Raw genomic sequence first — 27,077 nt, forward strand, 5'->3', positions numbered from 1 at the left:
ACCAGTCCGGCGGGGGCGAGCTAGCTGCGTCGCCCGGCCCAGCGGGCTGCGACACCATCGGAGTGTCGTCAACTACGTCAATGGCGCTCGCTTTCTTCGGCGGAGCAAATTTTCCCTTTTCAGGGGTATCAAGATGTCGCTTCACTGACATGATTGCAATCAAACTGTCCTACAAATGAATACTGACAATACTACTCACTGTATATAATCACCAAGACTTCTCTCCAGCAAATATTTGGTAAAATATAGCGAACTAAGTGAGAACCATGCTTTCAGAACAAAGGGTGAGAGCGCCCTCCTTCATGCCAATTGTTGTACTCATATGCAACATCTTTTCAGGAAATGTAAATCATCCCATGCACATTCTGCGTCATGAGTTCGTGTTCTTTGCCAATGTGTTCAAAGTAAATATTGCACCAATAAAAGTGAGAAGAGCAAAAAAAAAAAAAAAAAAAAAAGATTGCTGGAAAAGGCAATAGAATAATGTAAAGATTTAGTTTTAGTTTGGGTCATGGAGCTGACGATGTAAGATTGTCAATATCAATTATATCCTTTGTAGCCAATAATAAACTTTGTTGATATTTCATGGTTCCTGTGATCCTGATATAAAGATTACAACTTTCCAGTGGACATGTAAAGCAGAAAAGTTTTGAGGTTTTTCTTCAGGGAAATATTTTGAATCATACAAGATCTCTCAGTTTTTCTCAGCATGTTTTGCCAGCCTTTTATTGACCCATTGAAGATGACTCCCAGGAATACTCGGGCAGGTGTCTATGGAAAATGTGTGGTATAGCAAAATCAGTCCGTCCTCAACTGGTCAAGATCATGCAGCAATGGCATATCTTTTCATGTCATTTCCACAGGTTTCCGAGTTTCAATGGTATGTTTGATTGGAAAGAAAATCTGAAAGAAATTTTGTTCGTGGGGTGTTGGTACTATAAGCAGAGCACTGGTCTAAGTACTTCTTAAATTCAAATTGATGAAATTCTTTGGTCAAGTTGTTGTTGTTGCAACTGATTGACAAATTGCCCTACATCGACGTAAATGTCTACATATAAAATGATTTGAGGGTAAAAAATGTAATGAATAAATTCGTAATAATTATTAATCACAGATATTTCTGTGTACTCTGGGATGGGTAGATTTGGAAAAATTCTACTTCAAAAGGAAAAAAATATTGCAAAAATACTTTAAAATAACATCTGCATCAAAAAATGACATGCAAAACTATAGTTCTGTTGCAATGCTACTTTCTGATACTACTCTCACAAATACAAGGCATATTTCATGTCTAGTTTCATGTGCAGTCTTGGTTGTTGGCCAAACTTCTGGATCATTTTTTTTTCTCACTGCTTTTTCTGAACACAATGCAGACTTTAACTGCACAAGTATTGAAGACATTGTGTAGCTCTAACACATTGAAGGCTTAAAAGATGGCACAGCACAGAGGGCACAATGCATTGTCCTCCATGTTTTCATAGACGCTTTTAAAAGGCAGACTGGCTGAGTGACGCCACGCTAGAAACCTCCCCTCATCATTTCACAATAAATAAACATTGAACTTGAGACGGGAATTAAAGAGATTACAGTTTGGACATGGAGGGTGTGATTGCACTAAAATCTTATGTGCTTCCTAAGAAAGCAAACAAGAGTGAGAGAAAGACAGACAGACAGATAGACAGACAGATAGAAATACATACAGGCAGACAGACATATTAAAAGAGCAAGAAGGATGAGTTATGGTAAATGGTAAACTGACAACCCTAATCCCCTCACCCCATATTCATGTCGGTAGTGGTATGAGGAACTTAATGTTCCTCTGATCATAAGTTCTGTATTCAGAAGATGTTGTAAAAGCCTTTGTGCTTTCTTTTTTTGTTGGGGGGGGGGGGGTAGGGGCTTAAAGCCATGACCCTTTACATTGCGTTTATCTACTCACAGAACGGTGATCGTGGTTTCAAACATGTTTCAAAACGCCCTTTGAAAGGCATTTCAAAACGGCATTTCTAAACACATTTGAAAACACAATTGCATTTATCTAACCCCTGAAATGCCTCAAATGCGTTTAGGATCATGATTCTGCCTCAGAATTTTTTTAGATAAACGCAGCCTTATTCTAAAAATGTCTAGCAATGTAATAAAAGTATAATATAATTTAACATTGCTAATAGTCGTGGCAATAATCAGTCATTATTGCATGACATTTCTTATGGATTCTTGGTGGGTGCTGTCTTCAAGGACTTGTATTGGATCAAGAGGAGTTTTTACACTCCCCTTTGAAATACTATCAATGAATAGTTGAAAATTATGATAAAAATTCACAGTAACGGACTGCAGATATGTCGTTTCTGGGATGTGATTGATTAAAAAAAATGAGGGTATAGACGATGACTTCTTTAAGATGGATGCAACCTTTTATTCATGGAATGGGTGCAGGCAAGAATGCAAGATATCACGTCAGTAGATAATGGGTTTTATCTAAATTCCAGACCACACCCCTACTGCCAAGTTTGAGAAGTGGCAGAGGTATAGTGTAAAGCCGGGCATAAGACCCTGCTAAATATCACACCAACCTGATCTTGACACCAACTTTCCAATTTTGGTCCAGATGGAGGTTAAGTGGGAGGGTAGCAGCCCCCCAATTTGTAGTAGCACTCCATCCAGAGGGGAACATGATGAGAATCACAGATTTGCCTCCTGTCAAATTAATGTCTTCCAGCTCTTAACTAGACGAGTGGAGTCCAAAGGTTTTGAGCATGTTTTAAAGGGATGGTACAATTTTGGTTTAGATGGGGCTGCAGGTTTACAGCTGTTTTGTGAGATAATCAGGGCATTCAGACGCAAAAAATTTATACTAGAACGGTATAGCTATATGATGAATTCATACGTCTGAACGCTGACTAACGAAACAACGTATAACGAAACGACGGTCAGAGCATCGCTTTGAACTAGAACTTGATAACGAATCAGCATTCAATCGTGTGCATTGTGCGTCTGAACGTATGGCGACCATAGAACTGCATAACTGGGCGGGGCTTAATGGGAGCAAGCACGAAAGGTGACCTTGTACCTGTCACTCATGACCATAACAACATGCGCAGTGAGAAACTGCACATCTATACGACGTTTTTCCGGAATGGTCGAAATTAGCGTCTGAACGGTCTATCGGCTATACGATGATTCTTTATACGTCGTTTCTTATCGAGTTTTGGTATAAACTGGCTTGCGTCTGAATAGGGGGAATGAGAAACCTTCGATGGAATATGAAAGAGCATACAATTCTGTGAGGAATTCGATGTTTATTAGATGAAAATTGGTTTTGAAATGGCTGAGATATCCAGAAACAGAGAGGTCTTAATAAAAGGGGGCACCCACCTTTTATTAGGACCCTTCCTTTAGTTTGTTTTTGGATATCAACCATTTCGAAAACAAATTTTTATCAAACAAACTTTGAATACCTCATAGAATTGTATGCTTTTTCATATTCCATATATGATATCTAATCATCTCTCAAAAAAAGTTAAAATCTCATTTCCCCCATCTCAACCCAAACTATGGTCTGTGTATTGCTGTATGCCAAAAGACTTTAAGATGGGCTTCTAAATCTGTCATTCATATTATAAGACATCTGCATGTATGGTAGTGATGATACCAGCTCGTGAATAAGGGCAACAATTTTGTGTTTGGATGCTGGTACTAACATTTGTGTATTTAACTAAATCTTGCTCCCCCCTTCTCTTGCTCTCCCTGTCTCTCTGTCTTTCTCCTCTTTTTCTCTCTCCTTACTTTCTCCTCCATTGCCCAGTTCTTAGAAAGATGTGGAGGTGATTCAATAAAAGAAATTTGTCACTGTTGAAAATCTGATTCAATCCAGAAAGTTAAATTATGCGTACCGGTATAACAATTCCCTCTTGTGCCATTATAGAGCAAGGTGGATAAGAGGGGGTCTGTAGAGCATGGGGATATTAATACCATGCTTGTAGTACAACCTCTGGGTCCTGCAGTGAGAGACTGATTGCAATGTACAGCCTGCCTGTAAACAGCAGACAACACATTTTGTCACTGTGATTCTCGTCTGAATACATTTCCCTGAGATGAGTGAGACATGGAATTCCATGCTGAGCAAATCTCCTTTTCATTTTATTTCTGATGATCTATTTGCAAATGAAAGTGTACATCTTTTTTTGTCAGCTCTCGAGTAATCTGCACAGCCTTGGTCAACATTTAAGAGGAAAGATTACAGTCAATTGCATCTCAATATGTCACAAATCAAATTCTATGTCCTTTCTAAATAGATTATTTTGCATATTTCCGCATTAAATTTCGACAATTTTGACTGATGAAGTTTGAAGGAAAAGTAAATCACTAAACAGTACATAGAACCAAATGCACTGAAATATTCTTTTTCAAATGTAAATGCTCAAGCACCCATTAAGTATTTGTGACACATGAAATATTTTGATGATTTTATTTAAACGATTGAAAACACTAAAACTTTGGTCTTCAGTAGTAGTTTTCTGCTGACTTCTCTACATCATTTTCTAGCATATGTGCAGAATGACCTGCTTTAAAAGTTACCTTTGAAGGTGGAGAGATGGGTCAAAAAAGGGTCTTAGAACTTTTGTTCAATTTCCTGCCATCACTTGCTTTTTTTGTTGTTTTTTGGTGGTTTGGCATATTTCATATCTGTTCCAAAGATCACAAGATACCTTTATGACATTTTTCATTCGCTCATGGGGTAGATAACAGCTCAGTCTATTCCCCTGGCTCTGTGGCTGTCGACGTCCATTTCAGCCACAAGCCAACGATCAATTTCTTATCAAATTCTGCCACTGGGATGAAGTGTTATGGTAATCCATACACTGCAGATTGATGCCTTCAAATGATGATTTTTTTTTTTTTTTTTTTTTTTTTTTTTAATATATCGTTGGTCGCTTTAACTTACTGGCCTTCTCGTGTTGTTCTTTCTGCAGAAACCCTACGCCTGTCAAATACCAGGGTGCACCAAGCGGTACACGGACCCCAGCTCGCTGAGGAAACACGTTAAAGCACATGCAGCCAAAGAGCAGCAGGCAAGAAAAAAGGTGAGTGTCTTTAATACCCGCACCTCGAAAACTTACTGGTTTAAAGTGATAGAAGACTCCCATGTTTGAATTAGCTTTAATAAGATGAAGAATAAATTGAACAGACAGAAAATTAAAGATTACAAGGTTTATGGAATTAAGTTTCACAAAACACTGATGGTGATGATTGCATGATACTTTCCACCGAGATGAGGTGATTCTGCAATCATCCGACCAAATTCTGATTGACTCTGGTGCAAATCTTGAGTAGCTGCCTCTTGTTTTAATGAAAGAAACAAAACATTGTAGATATCCTTTAGTTTGCACCATATTATGATAGAATTACAATAACGGGACAGTGATGGCATTTAAAGAAATTGTAATTGCTGATTGTAAAGAAATCGTAGTTTGCTAGCTGATTTTCATAACCAAACAATGATTTTATACATTGTGAAAAAGCTTTATTTTCATTTATATTCACAGCAATTCTATAACTGTCAAGTTTTTATAAGAATATCCCTTTAAATAGCCACCATTCCTTCATCAAATGTGACATTATACTTTCTAGACAGACTATCAGAACAAATGATGTGATCAAAGGTGTTGACCTGCTTATATACAGCAGAACAGGAAGAAAACAGAGAGAATGCAAGAGAGGGTTTTTAAGTAATTTATTGGGTGATTTAATGCATGTACTGCATCCAGCCAAACAAGCCCAATAATCATATTTGGAATGGCTAACTCAGAGACTGACCCAAAAATAAGATACATCTATCTAAAAGAAGTGAAAGGTTAAATGTGGAACATTGAATTTTTGTTAAATTCAAATGGACCAAGGAATTGAACAAAGTGTTTTGCAAATTTGATAAGAGCAGGGATATATCCAAGATAAAGATTGAAATGAGTGATTTTATTTCAGCCAAGTTGGCAATTCACTTCAATTGTTTTCAGTTTGTCTGAAGCTGGGGAACAATTTCGAATCTTACTAATAAAAATACAATTGATGACACCTCACTACCGCTAATACCAGCAGTCGTCTGACATTCGCAGCATGGAGCTCGGAGAGCAGTAGAGGTAATGCTGCTTGTTTACCATGCTGAAGGAATTCACTGTTGAAGATAACCTTTGACCCCAGGGTCAGATTGCACAATGGCTCACATGTTGATAGACTGTGGTGGGCCTATGAAGGGCAGGGCTGCTCATCCTAAACCCCTCTTTTACTTGAAGAAGGAAGGTCTTGTGCACAGCCTCCAGGGATTCTGGGTTCTAATAGTGGATGGGTTAATCCCTCAAACTCCCAAGCCTCCACTGAGAATCTAGAACTTCATCTCCTCAAAAAGGAAGATCCCTATATCGATAATAGATACCATTTCCAAGAAGATAACTCCAGGACATTTTAGCTACCACAGTGCTTCTTCCGCCATTGTGCATCTCACAGCAGGTGGAGATTATGTATTGTTTTATGCTTCTGTCTTGTTACCATGAATAGCTTTTGTTTAATGCATTTAATGAATATCCTAGATTATTTCTGAACACCTTGCCCTGCTGGAAATTTGTCTAAAAAAAGCAACGTCACCTGACCTATAAATTTTCACTTCTGGAGAAAATTTGGTAAGGCTGAAAAGTGCTACCCAAAGTAAGCTGGCAAAGTCCCAATTTGAAACAATAAAACACACAAACTAGTCTGGCTTCCAGACCCTCTGCCCATACTATTTCGCTATCCATGATATTAACGCCCTCAACGTCGAAAACTAGTATAGTTTAAGTTGATTTTCTCGCCTGCGGCAAAGGCGGCGACTTCGTCGCGGGGCGGCGACTTCGTCGCCGCGGAGTCCAGTTGGCAAAGGGTCTGGAAACCAGACTACACACAAACAAACTTGGAATTTCAGAGTCATCATTTCAGCTGATGGAAACACCGTTCACCAAAATCCTCCAGAAATTTAAACATTTTTAGTCGGTAATGTATGCATGTGACACATTGCTGGTCCAGAATCTGCAAGCAGGTGTAGGATATAAATGAAAGTAACCATATCATTGTGTTTATGTTGGAAAAAAATGTTCAAATGCATAATTCTTTTTTTTTTTCACTGAGAAGTATTGGGTAGGCAGATATAAAAAAAAAAAAATCATACTTTAAAGATGGGAGCTTCATGTGTGAGTTGGAGCTGAATATGCAAGTGATGTACTGTAAGTTCAAAATGGGAGAAAAACCCCAGGTTTTTGGACTGCCACTCCTCCCGCGACTTTCTTGTCATCCTCTCAAGTGTTGCATTGAAGTTAATCTTGACCCTCTGGTAGTTCAGGCAATAGATTTCAACCTTGAGTGTCTATAAAACCTGATGATACCATAATACCATGTTATGAACAAAAAAAATGGATAACGACAACAAAATAAGCTGCCAATGCAAATTATCCCCCAAATTTTTGTGTTTCAAAACTTGCCTCCTCTGTAGATACGGACGAGGGAAGAATTTCTCCATGGCGATATTCTTGGGGAGTGTCTGACGATACAACCCCTGCATCCCCTAAGTCATGGCGATAGCCCACTAGAGCTTAGTGATAGCCGGCTGGGACGGTCGCCCCACTCATCTATGACTGGTACTTCATCTGACATGTATCCAGGTAAGTGGTTTCAGTATTGGAATGGCATATCCTCCTTGTTATCTTGATAGTCTTTGATGAAAGTCAGCATCAGTTTATTAGAATGGATGATAATTGCATTTTTATCCACAAAAAAAAAAAAATCTATTATGAATGATTTTTAGTAGTATGGATATCATTACCTCTGGAATATTTCTATGGTAATTGGTGACCAATGTATCTCACAAGAGTGGATCACACAACATCTTCAAAGTATGTGGGTTTTTATTTTTTTCAGTCACTTTTTGGTGTATGAGTGGTGATATGAGTAGATAGATGATATGATTTTTCTTCTATCTCTGTTCAGGAATGTACTCAAGTGGACATTCAAGCAGGAGTGACACAGCGACGGGTGTGAACAACTATAGCAACCACGCCTCACCGGTGCACAGTCTGCAGGGAAGTCCGCACAACATTGCCACCACACAGTCTCTAGAAATCCAGCAGGAGAGGTAAGGGTTTGGGGCTGTTTTGATCTTCCAGGGGTGGTAACTTTGGTCTCAAGGAAAGATACGGAGAGAATATACCATGTGCAGTTCTCGAGAGTATGGCTTGTGATTTGCCACTATTGATAGAAATATTATCTCCGTCAGTATTAGCAGAACTTCTTATTAAGATTTTGCGCAATTCCAAGACTACATAATTTACCTCAGATTAAATATGCTTGTAGCACAGTGAGTTTAAGTATTCTTTTCTGTCAAATAAACTTCTAAAAAAAACAGGATTGAGCGTTTCAGGTATCATAGTATGGTGGGATTCGGATGAGAGGATATCATGTGTTGTCTAGTATGATGGAGAATCATAAGTAAAGGAATGTTTGCCATGTAATGAGGTACAATGAACCCTATTTCTACTGAAGGCCCAATGGTGGTATGCAGAATAGTGAAGGCCACTACGGAGGCCTCTGCTTAAATTGGGAGACATCACGAAACAAACTTTTCTCCAGTTTGAATGGAGCTCTCTCTTAAGTGGTGATTGGTATTGGTCCTTGCAAATTACTCCACATGAAACCCAGTGTGTTTGCAAGCGACTGTGGTACAAGATGTGATGGAGGAGGGTGAAAGGAGACACGCTGACTCTAATGTCAGAGAGAAATTCACATTTTTACCAAAATATTCCATTTTACCAAATGTTTCAATTGTGTGAGATATAATTTCTTGGATTCTCTTGAACATGAATCACCTTACACATTTCTTCCTCTGTGATACAAATCCTCACTGTGATGTTGCTACCAGAAATAAAAATCATTTGTTCTGTTTTTACCTTGTTCACCTATAACGAATCATTACTACCTTAATAAAAAATTATGTGTTCTGCTTTAACCTTGTTCACCTTACAACCGATCATAGGAGGAACTTCCCTGCTCATCCCCCGATGCTGACAACAAGAAGAACATTCCCACCAGCCCTCCCGCCCCGGAGGATACCTTCCGGTTTCAGCAACATTCCTCTCAAGCCAAGGCCCCCTGCAATACAAACTCCAGGTGAGGTGGTGCATCCAGATCAGGTGAAAGGAAGGAAGGGGAGGGGAGATGTGGATGGGTAGAGGATGAGGGTAGAGGATGAGGAGAATGGGATAGAAAGAGGAGTTTGGAAGTTGGAAGGGAGAGGGGGAGGGGTAGACAAACGAGATGATGGGCACACAGATGGTGGTGGAAATTGGAGATTGGTGTTTGAGACCGGTAATGAGTTTGGAAGTTGGAAATTGTGATTTGAGATTTCCAAATTGGAGATGGTACGCATTGGAAACAGTGTTAGGTATTGGATTTTGGTGATATGTACATTGGGAACAGTGATAGAAATTGGAAATTGAAGACAGTGCAGTAATGGTGGTGATGGAAATTGGAAATTGGAAACAGTGCATTAAAGGTGATAAATGGAAATCAGAGAGTGGAGACAGTGTGCATTGAAGGTAGTGATGGAAATTGGAGATTGGAGATAGTGTGCTTCATAAATGGTAATAGCCTTTGTAAGCTGGGGATAATTTTGTTGGAGATGATAATGATAATGATGATTATGTTTGCAGAATGGAGATTGGAGGTATCATTGCAATGGCAAGAAGGTTTTTTTCATGTCCAATCATGAACTTTTTAGTGAGTTGGAAAATTGGAAGCGAAAGTGAAATTTGTTAGATTTCACTGTGTGACATTTATTAGCTAGAAATGATTGAGCTGATACCTGTATGATCAGTACTTAATCCTTGTTTTTGTGTCAGGAGGGGTAATGATATGCCAGTTTTGTGTGGGAAATCGTAATAGCTGTCTGAAGAGGACCCCTCCCCCCCCCAAAAAAAAAAAAAAAGAAGAAGAAGAAGAAGAATATATATATATGTATATATATATATATATATATATATATATATATACATACATATGTGAGATATGAGAAAGGAAGGAGAAATCGGTGCGTAGCTTTGACATCTATTATTCCTTTTACTGTTCCTCCTTCTCGGAAAACCGCAAGAGTTGAAAAATTGGTGTCCGCCGGGAAATATATATATATATATATATATAGACTGCGAGAAGGGGTCTCGACCATGTATATATCTTTCATAATCATTATTATCATACCAGAATGTTATTTTGCCAAAATTGTTATTCTGAGGTAGAATTCAGTGGTTGTGAATATCAAGCAATGTCCATGATCGCAGATACCCCAGGTAGTGTCTGTGTGTCTCACCATGGTCTCACGTATGAATTACCATGGCTGAATGTCAAATATGGCCATAAACTCTATTGGCTGTGAAACCTTCAGATACTTAATTGTGATTGTGACTTCTTGCATTCAATGAAGAGGCCTAAAACTCTTCTGTTCATATTCCTTCAGACAAGTCTAACAAGACATAGACCAGAATGCAGCGAAAATAGTTTTTCTTTCTATTTCTTCATTTATCTTTATGTCATTATGTGTGTGAATTGTGGCATGAAATGTCTTGAATTTTTCCCACCTTTCTCACGAGGGATTAATCTTAAAATGATGAGAAAGAAAAAGTCACGCATGTAGACCCCTAACAAAAGGAGATTTTGAAAGAATTGTCTTTGAAAAGAAGAAAAGAATTAAACTGAGACAAGGTAGACTCCTTCCAATAACTCACAGACTGCTTAGAATATCAAAAGGGATGTGAGTCTTTGACATTTAAGTTTTGCACTTCAATGGCTGACAACTTGTTCCCCATTCAGACAGCTTAAATCTCCCTTTTTTAGAGGGGGGGGGGGGGAAGCTGAGAATATGAGGCAATGCAGAAAACAATTGATATCACTAGCGACATGCACGTGGCAGAACAGAAAGCAGGGTCAAAGATGGGATGGGAACAAAAACTAGAAGAAGGGAGAAGCAAAGCAAAAGAATCTTTGAAAAGAGGCTGGTTGAAGGGGCAGAATGAATCATAAACCAGCGGGAGAATAGACCAAGGTAAGTAGAGGATTGAAAGGGAGTGTGGCATGGCACACAATACCTGTTGTTGGGTGTACGTGACAGATTTTCCAGCCAGACAGCAGAAATCTGTCGTGATATTTCACCTAACCAAGCCAAACTGAACCAAATCGTACCAATCAATAGCAATCCGTACCGATCCAGACCATACCAAACTACCAAATCAAACTGAGCCAAACCATACCAAGCCAAATTAAATCAAACCAAATCAAGCCAACATACCAATCTATACCAACCCATACCAATCCAAACCAAACCAAGCCAAACTGAACCAAATCATACCAATCTATGCCAATCTATACTAAACCAAACCAAACCAAACTACCAAATCCAACTATGCCAAACTGTACCAAACCAATCAAATAAAACCAAACCAAGCCGAACTAGACCAAATCAAACTACCAAACCATCATAGCATTCATCTGGTAAACAGCAATACCTCAGTCTCACACAGGAGAAGGCTGTTGTCTTGCAACAGATATATAGTAGATATTACCCTTTTTTGCTCACTCAAAGACTCTTGTCTTTTTGGTGCATGAACTTAATTTTGAGTGTTAAGCTGATGTTGTCATTACCTCAGCTCATTTATCATTTATGATTGTGATCAGTATTGGGCGCTAAATTCTGAAGCTCTGAAACTTCAAGTAACTTCTTATCAGAAGTAAACCCAGATGTGGAGTAGAATGGATTAACTCCTTCTGTTCCAGGGACTTTGGACACTTGTGCACAGTGTTGTGGAGTTCTCAGTTCCTTGGCACTTAGAGCATGCAAGAGCTAACCCTAATCTCCTCCCCTCAATATTCGGAAGCTGAGATTGTAGTGTCTTATTCATGAGTTTTGAGAGTTGCCAGGGTCGGCAGTCAATTGTGGTATTCCGCTGCTGAACTGAATGCCACTGCTATTAATTTTTCCAGGAAGGCAAAGTCAGGTTATTCCAGAAAATGAAAATGTTGTATCCCCCAGATTATTTGTTTTTAATGCTCCTAGAAGCATAGCAATCTGTGTTTGATCTGTAAATCACATCTATTCATTTTGTGCAGCAAAATTGATATGTAAAGCGTATGAGAGCAAACCTAATTGAATTAGTATTCTGTGAAACATAAAAAATGAATCTTATTTGAACTCATTGAAGCTGAGTATTAAGCTTTTTGTGTGATTACGTAGAAATGACTTTTGTTATGTGGGCATGGAGAGATGTTCTCTTAGCATTGTTTTCCACAGTGTGTGCTGATTGTAACTATTGACTACAGCGTCTACTGTTTGTCTTTTTTTTTTTTAACCTAATACACCATCATGTCACTGTCTGGGTTTCACTGATCAACACACATACACTTCGCATAATTTGTACTAGTCGTGATCTGACGTCAGTTTGATACGTGATTTTGAGCACGTTCCTTTCCAGCTGATTAGGCAGACGACTGCCTAATTGTTTTGATATGTTTTAATGTGTTTGATCTGTAAATCACATCTATTCATTTTGTGCAGCAAAATGGATATGTAAACAAGGGTGGCACTTGCCCCCCCCCCCCAAACAAAATGTTGGGGGGGGGGGGGGCAGGGGTGGCACTTGGCCCCCCCCCCCCAAACAAAAATCACTGATTTAAAGACCAAAATGAACAATAAAGGCATATTTCTTGTGTAAATGTTGTAATTTCATAACTGAAAATGCAAAATTTTTTGTCCCTAACGGGGCGCAATTTATAATACACTAACAACGTACATTATTGTATCTATACACTAATAATAACTTATGAGTAAATCTAGTATATAGATGGTAGCCTCGTGTCCTCGAGTGTGCCCGCTGAAACATACCTTTAAGTAAACCTTACATTTTTCATTTTCTTCTTTGCTTTCTAGCAGTATAAGAATATTTTTTATTGTTCGAACGATGCGATCATGTTTAAGCTTTTAATGAGTACATTTCAGATAAATTGCAAAGTGAAAGTGGCTCGCTCGTTCTGCCCGTACTTATAGTAAAATTAAAAGTCTTCATAAGTTATTATCACACTCCTTCGCCGTGATTTCTTTTACTGTGTTTATTTCCTCAGAAATCTAATCTAAAATTCTCTATAAAAGTGACTTTTATACTCTGTTTTTACAAAAAGTCCCTACCGTGGGAGGGGTATCCCCCTCCCACACCCTCCCCCGCTCGGTCGCTTTGCTCCCTCGACGAGGATCTCACACCATCACATGATATACCCCCGTATGTTAAGATCATGATAGTCCTTCCAACTGATTTTTTTTTTCAATATGTTAATTACCTAGAAATTTGCTTTTAAATGTTCTATAAACGCTACTTTTATACTCTGTTTTTACAAAAAGTCCCTACCGTGGGAGGGGGTGTCCCCCCTCCCACACCCTCCCCCCGCTCGGTCGCTTCGCTCCCTCGCCGAGGATCTCGCACCATCACATTATTAATGTACTCCCGTATGTTATGATCATAGTCCTTCCAACTGATTTTTTCAATATGATAATTCCCTAGAAATTTGCTTTAAATTCTCTATAAACGCGACTTTCATACTCTGTTTTTACAAAAAAAAAGTCCTTACCGTGGGAGGGGATATCCCCCCTCCCACACCCTCCCCCCGCTCGGTCGCTTCGCTCCCTCGCCGAGGATCTCACACCATCACATTATTATGTATACTCCCGTATATGTAATAATCATAGCCCTTTGCACTGATTATTTTTCACTATGTTTAATTCCTTAGAAATTTGCTTTTAAATGGTCTATAAACGCGACTTTTGTACCCTGTTTTACAAAAGCTCCCTACAGTGGGGGGGGGGGGGGGATCCCCCTTTCCACCCCCCCCCCACTCGCTTCGCTCCCGCGACGAGGATCTCACATCGTCACATAAATGTGCCCCCGTTGAGATTTTGCCCCCCCCCCCAAAACCAGAAGTGTTCCGGCGCGCTTGTATGTAAAGCGTATGAGAGCAAACCTAATTGAATTAGTATTCTGTTAAACAAGAAAATGAATCTTATTTGAACTCATTGAAGCTGAGTATTAAACTTTTTGTGTGATTACGTAGAAATGACTTTTGTTAGGTTGGCATGGAGAGATGTTCTCTTAGCATTGTTTTCCACAGTGTGTGCTGATTGTAACCGTTGACTACAGCGTCTACTGTTTGTCATTTTCTTTAACCTAATACACCATCATGTCACTGTCTGGGTTTCACTGATCAACACACACACTTAGCATAATTCTAACTAGTCTTGATCTGATGTCAATCTGATACGTGATTTTGAGCACGTCCCTTTCCAGCTGATTAGGCAGACGACTGCCGAGATGAATTGAGTTGAGTTTCTTTTCTCCAGACGCCCATTCCCTTTCTGTGTCTTTTGCTTTATGATACCCGTATGTCACCTTTGTGCCGTATCGGTGTCATCGCCCACCCTTTGAAGGTTCTTTTGATGGCATTCATAGTCAAATGTGAAGATGAAGATGCTTTCGACTCGATTATCGGTAACCCAGGTATCACCCTAAGCATTCAGCTTCTTCAGGCCCCTGCTTGTTACACCTCCTCATACCTGAGTTGGCGACACGGATTTTGAACTCCGTATCCGCTTATTGGAGGGAAGCCGACTGAATAGGAGCTGAGCTTAATTGATGGGGTTGTGGCTCTTCAAGAGTTTTCTCTTTTCGGCCGTGATCCAGGCGATCCCCTTGTTCGTAACTCGCGGATCCCATTCATGCAGACGAGCTTTAAAGCCGTGATTGTTGCCTCTTGCTACAGAGACATTGAACACGGACGGTGGTATTATATGCGCACCACATATTCATTTTGGAGGTAGTTTGAGAAAAAGGGATAAGTAGAAGAATGGGATGAAGCAGAGAATGATGAGCCTGTTGTATCTGTTGTCAGTCGCAGACAATACATCTTGTAACGCTTGAAAATGACTTCTCACTCATAACACTGGAATCATCACACAGGTGTCATATCCTCGGGGTATAACATTTCTTTTGTGTCCGTGTACAGTTAGAACAGTATTTCCCTCCAAGATATTTACACTGCATATGGGATCATCTCAAAGTCATACGTAGGACTTCTTTTGTGTCAATTTTTTTTCCTGTAGTTTTTTTTCCTTTTTTTTAATATCAGGGAGCAAAGATTAAAGATATAATCCAAATCATAAAACCCTGACAGAATAGACCATAGTGAAGTTGCGAGAATATCTTATCATATGGGATGCAGTAGCCCTTGCTGATTATAACATCTTTTAGGTTTAGGTGTGAGTTTTCTTCAGTTTTGTCTCTCTCTGCAAATGAAATTTGTAGAGGGAGAAAAAAATTTTCTACCATCTTTGTGAAAATCATAGATCAGCAGTTGCGATTTTACAAATTTCATTTGTTGAGGGAGACAAAATTGAAGAAAACTCACGCCTGAAACCTTCACCCCTCTGCTTAATACCTGTTGCTTTCATCTTTTAGGTTCTTTCTAATGCCTTGTGACTTGTTTCTTTTTTTGTTCTGAGCTGCTCTTGAAAAAAAAATATGACAATGAGAATTGACAAGCCTTTGTTCTTATGATCAAATGATGGGGGGGGGGGGGAGGTTTTTTGTTAAAGGTTGACTAAATATCCTGAGTCTTGTGTAAGATACCCTCGAGGGTTATCATATTACCCAAACATCCTCTCATTCAGTCATTCTTCCATGCATTCATTCACTCATACAATCATTCATTCATTCATTCATTCATTCATGCAGTCATTCATACAATCATTCATTCATTCATTCATGCAATCATTCTTTCATTCATTCATTCATTCATTCATTCATTCATTCACTCACTCATCCATCCATCCATCCATCCATCCATTCATTCATTCATTCATTCATTCATGCAATCATTCATACAATCATTCATTCATTCATTCATTCATTCATTCATTTATTCACTCACTCACCCATCCATCCATCCATCCATCCATCCATTCATTCATTCATTCATTCATTCATTCATTCATTCACTCACTCACTCCTTCATTCCCTCATCCTTTTATTAAAAGTGGCAGATCCAGCCAGGATCGACTGTGAATGATTTCAATATGAGAAAAATCATGCACATAAGATGAAAACTAAACACTGAAAGTGCCAGGTCGATCCCGCAAAAAAGAACAAAACAGGAGAGATTGTAAGGATCATGTTTTCCTAGATAGGAGGAAGAGGGTAATAAAACTTTCTGATCAATTCAATAACACCACCAATATGTCACAAAGTGTGCAAACCAGTGTGATAATCATTTTATTCCTGTGCCTGAACTTCCCACTGGAAGGTATGAAACCGCCTCTGGTACAGGAGAATAGATAAAGTTGGAATTGAATAAAGTTTTAGATGAGCAATTTTCTAACCCCCCCCCCTTTTTTTTTTTGGGGGGGGGGTGCAAAAATAACTTAAGGTTTTGACCTTAGAAAAATTTCTGCCATCCATCATCTGCACTAGTCTCTCCTGACAAGTGATAATAACTGTTTTGAGAGCCATTGTTTGATTGCAAATGGATAGGCCCTCTTCTCCATTTTGGGGTTGAATAAGATAACTATTCATAAAAAGAAAATAAATCACAAACACCCTATATGCAATAACTGATGAAGCAATTCTACACGTCAGTGTATCATTACAAGGGATTATGGATAGAATTCCAGTATTATGGTGATGTGCAAAAGATACTATGTCATCATCAAAGCATATTACCAGGTGTCAACGGTTATTGTTGTGGTTCTTAAACACAATCACTTTGTTATTTTATGTTCAGCCTCAGATGCATGTAATAAACTTCAGTCTAATGGTGGCTGTGTGCCCTCTGTAATGAAGTTATGTTCATTATTTGGTAACAATACCTGTTCCCACTGTTCCCAAACATTTTACTCTTGACACTTGATTTGATCTGACAAGTTTAGCATGCATCGTTGGCTTGTAAATGTTTTTTGACCGCTTCAGTAAACTATTCTATTTCAGCTCTGTAGGGACCAGCTGCAAAAACACACAAGTTGTTCATCGATTAATTATATTTCGTCACTGTAAAAGTGAAGTGAGCTAACAAAATTAATGGACAAGCCAACCATAGAACATTTTGCTGCAAACATGAAAACTCAGAACCCTGCAGTAAACCTGCATTTTCATTGTTCTGCATTCACATGTCTTCACATAGATCCAAAATAACAGGCTGACTGACAGGTCAACCATTCAAATTTGAAATCAAAGCACAAAAGATGCCCAACAATATCAGCATTAACCAGCATGTCAGAGAGACAGTATTGCTGAACAAATAATTTGAAAGACAAGGACTGTAGAAACCACATCCTGTTGTTGATATTGTTGACTTCTAACTTTTATCAAGTTGTGTTTTTTTTTACACTAAATCATTCAATCAAGTGACTTTCCATCTTGAGAATATATTATGGTTTCTTTTTTTCTTTCAAACTTTCTACATCCAAAGGTGCCCATAGATGCCAAACTTTCACTTGTACATAAAGTTTTGCACCTCAAATGAGGGAAAAAAAAATTTCCGCCACCTGCCTTCTCAAATCCTATCCTATCTGCATTTGGTGTCCTTTAAAAAACATTCTTCTGTGTTCAGTTTGGCCAGCTTATTCTGAAGTTGTACTCATCCTGCATTCTTTTGGAGTGGGTGTGCACATTTATTGAGGTCATCTTCTCTCACCCCTATCTACTTTTATTTTTTCCTCGTTCTCTGTCTATCATTTATCATCAAGTTGCAGTCATCTTCCCCTTCTCTCAATCTTTGATTTTTTTTTTCTGAGTTTTCTACCAATGATCCAGTCACTCATGAGCCTTTGCATTGCTCTGTCAAATTCTCTTTTGGGCCGTGAAATATTGTCTCTCCTTTCAGGCACTGACCTGAATCCAATGTCGATGAAATTATAGTACTTCACCTTGTTTTATGCTGCCTTCTCTCTCTCCCGACTCCCTGTTTGTCACTGTGCTCTGAGTATGGATATCATTGGTATGAATCTGGGCCACAGGTATGCAGAGCACAAGAAAAGAGGAAAACTTAAGGGGTGATGATGGATTTTATCTGTGGAATAAAGATATTTGATTTATGTGCTGCTGTAATCTGTCAGTTGTTCCTGGAAATGTAACTAGACTCTGCGAAGCAGTCAGAAGAATAACATGTAAAGTAGTGATAGCTGCTGTCTCAAAACTCAAAAAAGTTTTGTTTTTTTTTTTTGCTATAATTTTTAGCTCATTTTTTAATTTTTTCAAATACTCTCAAAAGCTGCTGCACGGTTTCTTTGAAATGCTGAATGAACAGGTTTCCCATAGATGAAGAATTTCAACATTAAAACATTCCAGTCATCTTGCAGCATAAGAATTGCAAGTACATGGCACCGGGGACAAATCTCAACTGTTAATGATGTTGACAATAGTCCTGCCCCACTCGCTACACATTCAGGTTCGTTAGCTGAGAGTAGGAAGTGGAACACATGTGACACAGACTGTGATTACTGGTACTCATGCAGTGAACATACTCATCTCAAATTTGAAAAAAAAGAAAGAATAATAATCAGACTTTAGGATGAGTTAGCAAAGTCAACCTCTTATCTGCAATTTTTTTTTTGCGATGTTTTGTGTTTCTTTTAGTTTCTTTTACAGTTTCTTTTGTACTTTCACTGAAATGTGAATTTTCTGATGTTGTGATGTTCACTCTTAAGTGCAAGTTGCCCTATCGTTTGGAAGTTGGTTGAGGTTAATTCAAACATTGTCTTTTTTCTCATCATGTATTGTGGGGAAGGTAGGCTAATGTGAAACTTGACATTTGGTGACTTCAAAAACAGGCATCTTATAATGGATACTCTACAGTCCTTGCAAAAGACAGGCGAAGTATTTCTTTAACACGCAGCGTTCAGACATTATTTTGATCGGTTTTGTCAGACAGAAATGTTGCCTTTGTAGCATTGTAATGAATGATCACATGGGAGACCATCAGAGCATTAAATCTGGTCATAATGTATCTCTTACCTCAAAAAATGAAACCACATCCCTTTATTGTAGGGCAATTCGAGAAACTGTCAGACATTCAAAAAGAAGACGATCAGAAATTTGGGGAATTTCTCTTTTTTTTTCAGGTTAATCACTACCAGGTGCATCTGCTTTTTCAGCTGAAATGACATTCATTCTCCAACAATCACAAAGTGTAAAGAAGGAGAAAGATTAGATAGCCATTTAACCCTTACAAGTGGCAAAATGCAAACTTGATAATGAATGTCTTTAGAAATATCCATTTGAGGCCAATTTAGGTACTTTAGTGTGTCTGAAAGCAAGCTCACATCACGGCTCTTTACCCGTGCTGTTCCAATTACATTCAGCCAACCCATTTCTGCTCAATTTCAGCTTCACATTTATTCATTTATTCATTTTTTTTTTTAAATCTGAATGCTTTGATCTTTAAAACATATTCCTGTGAGGCAGAGCTTTAATATGACCTCATTTTTAACTCTACTGACAAACCTAGCACTCTTTGGGTATATATGAGGTTGATGTATGTTTGATGGTATATAACATGTATGAAAAATTGCTTGTTTAATTGGTTATGGTAGGTCATGGGGTCTTGATACAGCCATTGTATGAAATGCCATTTGCAGGAGACTAATGTAACTATCTGAATGTTGGGCAATTTCAATGTGATTTAGTACAATCTTATTTTTACAATCTTAATTCTAAGCACACCATATGTCTTGTTTGAATAAGCTTGTGCTTGCAACTCGCTGCTTTATGTGAGAAAATCCTCAAAAAGTTTAGACCAAGTTGAAATCTTCCTCTGATAGTTTTTGTTTAGAGGCTGATCTTATAGCATATGTGGCGGCGTAGGTTTTTGGTTAGACTTTGAGATTAGGAAAAGCAGAACAGAAATGTATTGTAGTGAAGTACTGTGTGTGCTGAAACAAATCTTTGAGACTTCATCAAGGCTCAGAAAACTCAAATATGTGTAGTTTTGGTGCTCTATCTCCTCATTAGGCCTTTATTTTCATCATCATTGCTTGTATTTCATAGGACAGATTCAATGGAATTTCTTTTTCATGTGAATCCTGATTTGGTTGTATAGCAGTGTTTTTGTTGTTGTTGCAAAATTATGTAAAGCCTCTATCTCTTGCTGTGAAATTGATCATTAAAGGACAAGTCCACCTTCATATACATAATGATTGAGAGAATGCAGCAAGATTAGTAGAACACATCAGTGAAAGTTTGAGGAAAATCAGACAATCCTTTCAAAAGTTATGCATTTTTTAAGTATCTGGACAGTCACTGCTAGATAAGAAGACTACTACTAACAGTGTATGATGTCACTTGCATACAAAGATATAAGGAAAGTAAAAAGAGAATTTCACAAAATTTCACTTTTTGAATGAAGTGCACATTTCTTCGACTTCTTACTGACGTATGTTAAGGGTAATATTATTCCCCCTGCCTTCTGAAAGAGAGAAGTCGAGTGTTCTTTTGTTATGCGAGAAAAATGGAAATATGTTGCATTTCCTTTATTCTTTCTTTATATCATTGTACACATGTGACATCACAAACAATAGTAGTCTTTTCATCCAGCCGTGACTGAGCAGAAACTTCAAAAATTCATAACTTTTGAACGGATTGTCTGATTTTCCTCAAACTCTCACTGATGTGTTCCACTAATATTGCTGCGTTCATTCAACCCACATGTCTATGAAGGTGAACTTGTCCTTTAAGGTGGTGGCATATTTTAGAACACCAAAAGTGTTTCCTTTTTGTGCTATCTGTCTCAAATTGGCAGTGTTTTGTATCACTAGTTATAATTCTTTCTTTTTTTTTTCAGAATTATGTGAAGCCTCATAATCACTTGCTTTGTAACTGATCCTTGCAATGGCAGCATTTATCGTAAAATATCAAATTTTTTGTATTTTGTTCTTGTCCTGTCTCAAATTGGCAGTGTTTTGTATCACTTGTTAGGTCCTTTTTTCCAAAAAAAAAAAACAAAACTTAATGAATATAACCAGCTCCATCTAACGTAAAGATATGGAGTAAACTTCAGAGAAGCCAACTTTGAATGAGCACAAGATAATAGTGCTACTGCAAAAATTAATTCAAGACTCAACAGGTTAAGATTCAACAGCAAGAAGAATATATAAAAAAAAAAAGCGGGGTAAAAAGGAAGAGTGTTGTAATGTGATTAGAACAGGCTTGAAATGAGTTTTGATGGATGGCTGTGTGTATTGATGTGGAGGCTTGTTTGTTTTGAGCCCACTTCATACACCTTGCCTGCTATCAATTTAGCAACCATTGTTAGCGGGCCACAATGGGCCCACTTGATGACTGACTGGGGCTATACTAAAAGGAACTGCCAGCCTGTGAAGGTTACTCGGCAAAACAACACATCTAATTTGGACTGAGCAAATACAGTCAGGTACTTTTGCGGTCATGACCTAAAAAAAAAAAAAAAAACACACACACAGGCACAAGAGGTATATGTCTATTGTCAGTTTGTTGCAAATGTAATCGATGATGTATCATTACATGGACTGGTATGAATCGGGGTTTCTAGAAAATGTTTTTCTGCTCACCTGGTATCACTGAAATATTGATATGCCTGTATGGTTTGCATGGGTTCAATATTACTTTATTCTATACTTTCCATATTTTGCTCTGTGTCCCTGACAATGATTGTAAAACAATCCTCCTGTGTTTGCTTAGTAGATTGTGAATTTAGGGGAAAAAAATCACCTACTCAAATTTCTGTTACATTGCCAGGTGCACCCATCAATTATGTTTTATTAGTCTTAAAAAATGAGTATTATATTTATATAATATGTAATGATATAACAGTGTTAAATTCTGTATACCCCCTGAAAAACCCCCCAGCATTTTTGTGTGAATTAAATGTAATTGAAGGAGAAACCAATTGGTATTTGTTTTCTGTTTAACTACGTGCAACGCAAATGATACAGCGTTCCTTCTGTACAGGGTCAAGGGACAATGACCCTGTTAACTCCCGAACTTTCCACCTACGTGCGGCCCCCGAAATAAACATTTTGCCGTTCAAAAGAATCGCAATCGATGCATTCATTGCAGGTCAACAAAATGCATTGCGGCTTTGGATGAAAGAGTTTCGCTCCGAGTCGGAGGCCTTTTCCGCTCGCTCTATTTCGCAGCGCGATGGGGGCTCTCCTACCTTTGGATCGGAACTAGACCAAGACTCACCCCCGGATAAGGCTTACACAGGGGGCCCTCTAGATAATCTTCACCGGTAGAGGGGATATAATCGTGATTTATGCACCATCATCAAAGAAATAATGTGTCAAGGGGGATTAGTTTGGACTTGCCTGAGTTAGCAAGCACAATTTCTCCCGATCTCTTTCATCATCCCAATGTTGCAATAAAATTTTCCCATCCCTTCTTAGTTACCAGTAATATTTCTGAGTAGAAAAATATTTTTTGACTTATTATTCAGTGTCTGTGCACTTTTGGCGGTCCATTTTTCATTTCATCTATTTTTTCTATCTATTCTTTCCTCTCTTTCTCTTTTTTTATTTTTGTCAACTCAATGTCAGTGGCATTAGGACTGTTTGTGAGGATTGCTAATTTGGGGGGAAGCCCAGTCTACCTCTCTGTTTCAGGTTCGTACATTTATCTATCGCTCCAAAGTTGTGGGGCACCTAATAGTATGTGACATTACTCAGGGCACTTTTATTCTCCACCAGGAACGGCAAAGCAGTAAATCATTGAGAAATGTACTTCATCTATTGCAAAGAGATTGATGGACCAGAGCGACATCTGTTTAATTTCTTTTTCTTGATGTCATATTTTGAAAAGGCATTGGCCTCATTACCGAGGTCAATTTATTTCAACATCCTTCTCACACAGAGCGTCACCCGTTATTGTGCACCCTCCTACACTTCGGTAAATTCAAGATCTCACTTCATAGAAGACATTCATGTTCATGGTCGCCTTTTAACCTTTTGTCATTGCAATATCTTATAAACACATGTTAATGGACAGATGTTAGCATTCATGTCACATGCAGATCATTGAAATTCCAAAATAATCCTATTTTTTTATGGGACTGTTTGCACTTTCTGTGCTCTGTTGTTTGAGTTTACTCTACCTACCCATTACTGTCAACTGCAATAGAATGGATTTGTTTTTTGGCCATGCAGATAATCTAAATCATGTTGTAACTGTGTAAGCACGCAGTTGATACTGGACAGACTGAGGGTGGAGCTGAGATGACTGACCCTTGACCCCTGACCCCAATTTGACTCTAGGGTTTCAAGGGAGGTTGCTGGCCTTCCAGCATGACCTTCGCCAGCCTGGGGTCACGTGGAATAGAGATAGAGAAATCAGAGTTAAGACAATACACTTGATCTTCATCCCTTAGTCTTAATACCAGCCTTTTGGAATACATTACCATACCGTACTGGACGGTGGAGATTGCATTGTGGACATATTTGATGAAAATAGTGATTAACGCTATTAATGCCCTTTTACCTAACAAATGAAGGATATTTTAGGTGAAGGATACAAATGGGAATGTTTGTTCTTCACAAGCATGATGTGTCTAGTCTCATTCTTTGACTGCATGATGACAACTTTAGCGTGCTTCTGGTTTTTTGTTTTGTTTTGTTTTGTTTTTTTTCGTGACGGTGAGATAGAGTAATATAGAAGTATCATTCTGGAATAATCTTGCGAAGGGATCCAAAGCTTGTGTACAAAGTAAATCTTCAAAACCTGGAATTTAGAAAGGTGTTGTAGCTCTATGTAGCCCAATTGGACCTTGTCAGAGTCTAGAATTTATAATGTCTGCAAACATCAGACTAGTCCAAGAATCAAAATAGTGTCTCAATTCTCTTGTTTCTCCCCTCCCGCCCTCCCTCCCTCCACCCCCCCCCCCAAGCCCATCCTAGAGATAGAAAACTATTTGTTAGGTCAAAGGTCAGGAAATATGAGTCTGTATCTGGAGCTTCGGATGGGAGCGCACTGTCACGCAATTCTCTCCTTTTCTTCACTTTAACTTTCTTTTTTTCATCCCTGAGAGAGAAAGAGAACTACAGGTATAAAGCCTGGCAGTGGAATGCGTTCAAAGTACCAACATGAATCAGATGGTGGAGACATATGAATTACATATGATCTTCTGTATGGGCAAATATAGCACTGCATAGAAAGACATTGACTATACAATGTACATTATTGCCATATGATGAGGCAATCTATGTTTTTGAATAAAAGGAAATAAAGCAAGATACAAATGAAGACTTTACCCTGAAATGATTGCTGTGAATAAGCATCATAGTGAGATACAACCAAGAAATCAGATTAATATGAGAGGAAGTGAGAGAATGATAAAAGATTTGTTCCTTTCGGAATAGTAGGTAATTCTCTACTGTAAAACACGATACTTTCGCAGCACGGAATTTTTGTGAATTGGAGCTGACAGCCTGTTTTACGGCGTGAAATTTTCGCGAGTTGCCTCTTACCATTCAGTGCATATAATGTAGACAGGAACTTTCACATGCATTTTAATTTCGCGAATCTTGGCCCTCGCGAAATCGAGAAATTAAAATGCACGCGAACATTCCTTGTTTTACAGTATTTTAACAGGCCTTGGTGAAGCTGTGCTCATCGTATTACTGACATCTTTGTGTGTGATATACCAGGGCCCTGTTTTTTCAAAAGATAAAAGCAATTGTAAATTCCCTTACCACACAGGCTGCCATAAACTTATGATAGAAATCAACTATATAATCAATTATAGCTCTTCATAAGACAGGGCCCTGTGGTTTGAATAAAATAAATTTGAATGCTAAATGACAATCCCCCTAGGTATGTGTGTGTGTGTTTTTGTTTTTTTTTTTTCTTGATTTAAAATGATAATCAGTCTCTAATTTTGAAGAAGTATATATTATCATGTAGCACTCATGATATTCTCATGGTCGGACATCCGGGTATTTTGCATGTCACGGGGTCATGGATAGCGGTGGAGTGAAAACAAACTATACACGAGCCTGGAGTGTAAACGCTGTACGTGTTTTCTGCCGGGGCGCCCCGCGAGCATAGCGCTAGCGCAAGCTGTACTACTGTACAGTAGCTGTGCGGGCGGCAGGATTAGGCCCTAGGCCTACCCTAAATTAGGCCCTACCCTAAGCCTACTACAGTACTAACGTTAGGCCTATAGACCTACCTGAAGTTTCTATGAGGTACTAAGTAAGCGTATATATCGGGGTAGGGCCTACTCAAAGAGGTTCTACTGCACATCTGGCCATTTTATCGGGTCGTTGATCCAGAATCCTGCCGCGATTTCATACGGGCACAGGTCCAGTCCGGCTGCCTTCAACTTGGCAAAATACCGGGACCGATCGATCGACAGGATCCAGATTTTTAGAATATTGCTGGCAAGACATGATGCATGTATCTCATGAATGATGGCACAAATGACAAAATGAATACATGTAATGAAAAACAGTCCCCATGTCTGCGTAGAGTTGCACATAAATTATACGCGTCACACATGCACAGCATGCAGTATGCGCATTGTGCAGGCTTAGCGCATGCAAGCTGTTTGTTTTCACTCCAGTCAACCGGAAGTGACGTGTAGCCGACCACAAGAATACTATATCCTGGGTGACATAGCTGAGAAAGTTCTTACTGCTAAAAAGGGGATATTTCACGTCCAGACATGCATACCCCATAATATCTCTACAGACAGAGATATCACTTCAGGTGACTTGCAAATAATTACACATCTCTTTTTTGCCTGAATTCTCATGAATAGCTGTTCATCTATAGTCCCTTGTTTTAATTACAGCTTTCTCACATAACCTTTAGGTAAAAATTTGAAAGCACTCCATAAAAGACTTGAAGATTGTGAGGTATATTGATATTAAGCTTGGCTGAGTTCTTGACTCCGGTCTTGACAAAATTGTACTTTTCAGTATGAGCCATGCTTATTGATTTTAATGGGAAGCCCTTCAAAGGTAAGGTACTAAAAAATCTTAGATCAAAAGAAATTCTTCTATGTGCTGTGTTTGTGCTTGTATGTGTGTATAAATATACATAAGATGGCCATTGGAATGTGGTTTAATGCCTTCCATGAATCTACTTTTTATCCATTCATGGCTGTATTCGCTGAACAATGCACATCATAATAATGTCATTTTTACAGGGAGCTATGAGGTCATCTCTTGACATTGTACAGGAGGAAGGGGGAATAGTTGATAGGGATCGGGGGAAAACATCATGTATCAACCGCATTCTGGCTTGAATTGGCTCCAATACCGGATTGGTAACAACTATCAAACAGAATAAAATTTTATTCAGGGATCCGTTCTAATATTTGTCTGCCAGCAGACAAGGGATTCCTCAATTCATTTCCAGCGAGCTTGTGAATGTTTTTTTGAATTCTTCTGTCTGGGTTGTTTTTTCTACATCCAATTAGGCCACTACCACTTCCTCCAAGTCCTTTGTAGACTACACCTCATCATATTTTGTTATTTCTTTCCTATTGTGGAGTTGTCAGAGTAAATTATTGCTTCTTTGGTAGTTTGCTGTATAGATTTTGATTCAGCGAGAATGATACTGATACAATGTAAAATCGAATGGCTGTGATAAATTTCTGTTGCCAGGATGTGTTCTGGTTTGATTGAAGGAGAATCTTGATAGATTTTTCTTGGGTCCTTGATCAAAGACTAGCTCTTAGATTCCAGTTAGTGATATTTAATGATTATGATAATGAAAATGATAATGATACTTATTTAGCCAGGGTAGCCTTGTCAATTCAAATGCTGCTCTTCCCTGAGGGCCGTGCCATTATCATTACCCCAGCATGCCAGGTACCAATCTATACACCTGGGTCAAAGAAACGTAAGTTACGTTCAAATGATGTTCCTAATGTTAAAGCTTAGCTTGACGTTTCAATCTTTGATGATTGGCTTGAAGTTCAGCCCCTTAAAGATTAGTTGATGC

The 27,077-nt window shown here is 38.6% G+C and overlaps 1 protein-coding gene across 1 annotated transcript in view; it reads left to right on the forward strand.

Moving 5' to 3' along the window:
- Positions 1-266: 266 nt before the first annotated feature.
- LOC140237056 (zinc finger protein GLIS3-like) overlaps positions 267-27,077 on the forward strand; it is a 40,287-nt gene continuing 13,476 nt past the window's right edge. Inside the window, exons 1-5 of the mRNA XM_072316997.1 lie at positions 267-284; positions 4,974-5,084; positions 7,517-7,685; positions 8,011-8,155; positions 9,053-9,186. Of these exons, the coding sequence (XP_072173098.1) occupies positions 267-284; positions 4,974-5,084; positions 7,517-7,685; positions 8,011-8,155; positions 9,053-9,186 (577 nt within the window). The remainder of the gene's footprint in view (positions 285-4,973; positions 5,085-7,516; positions 7,686-8,010; positions 8,156-9,052; positions 9,187-27,077) is intronic.

This window comes from Diadema setosum, chromosome 13 (assembly GCF_964275005.1).
Source record: "Diadema setosum chromosome 13, eeDiaSeto1, whole genome shotgun sequence".
NCBI classification, from domain to species: domain Eukaryota; kingdom Metazoa; phylum Echinodermata; class Echinoidea; order Diadematoida; family Diadematidae; genus Diadema; species Diadema setosum.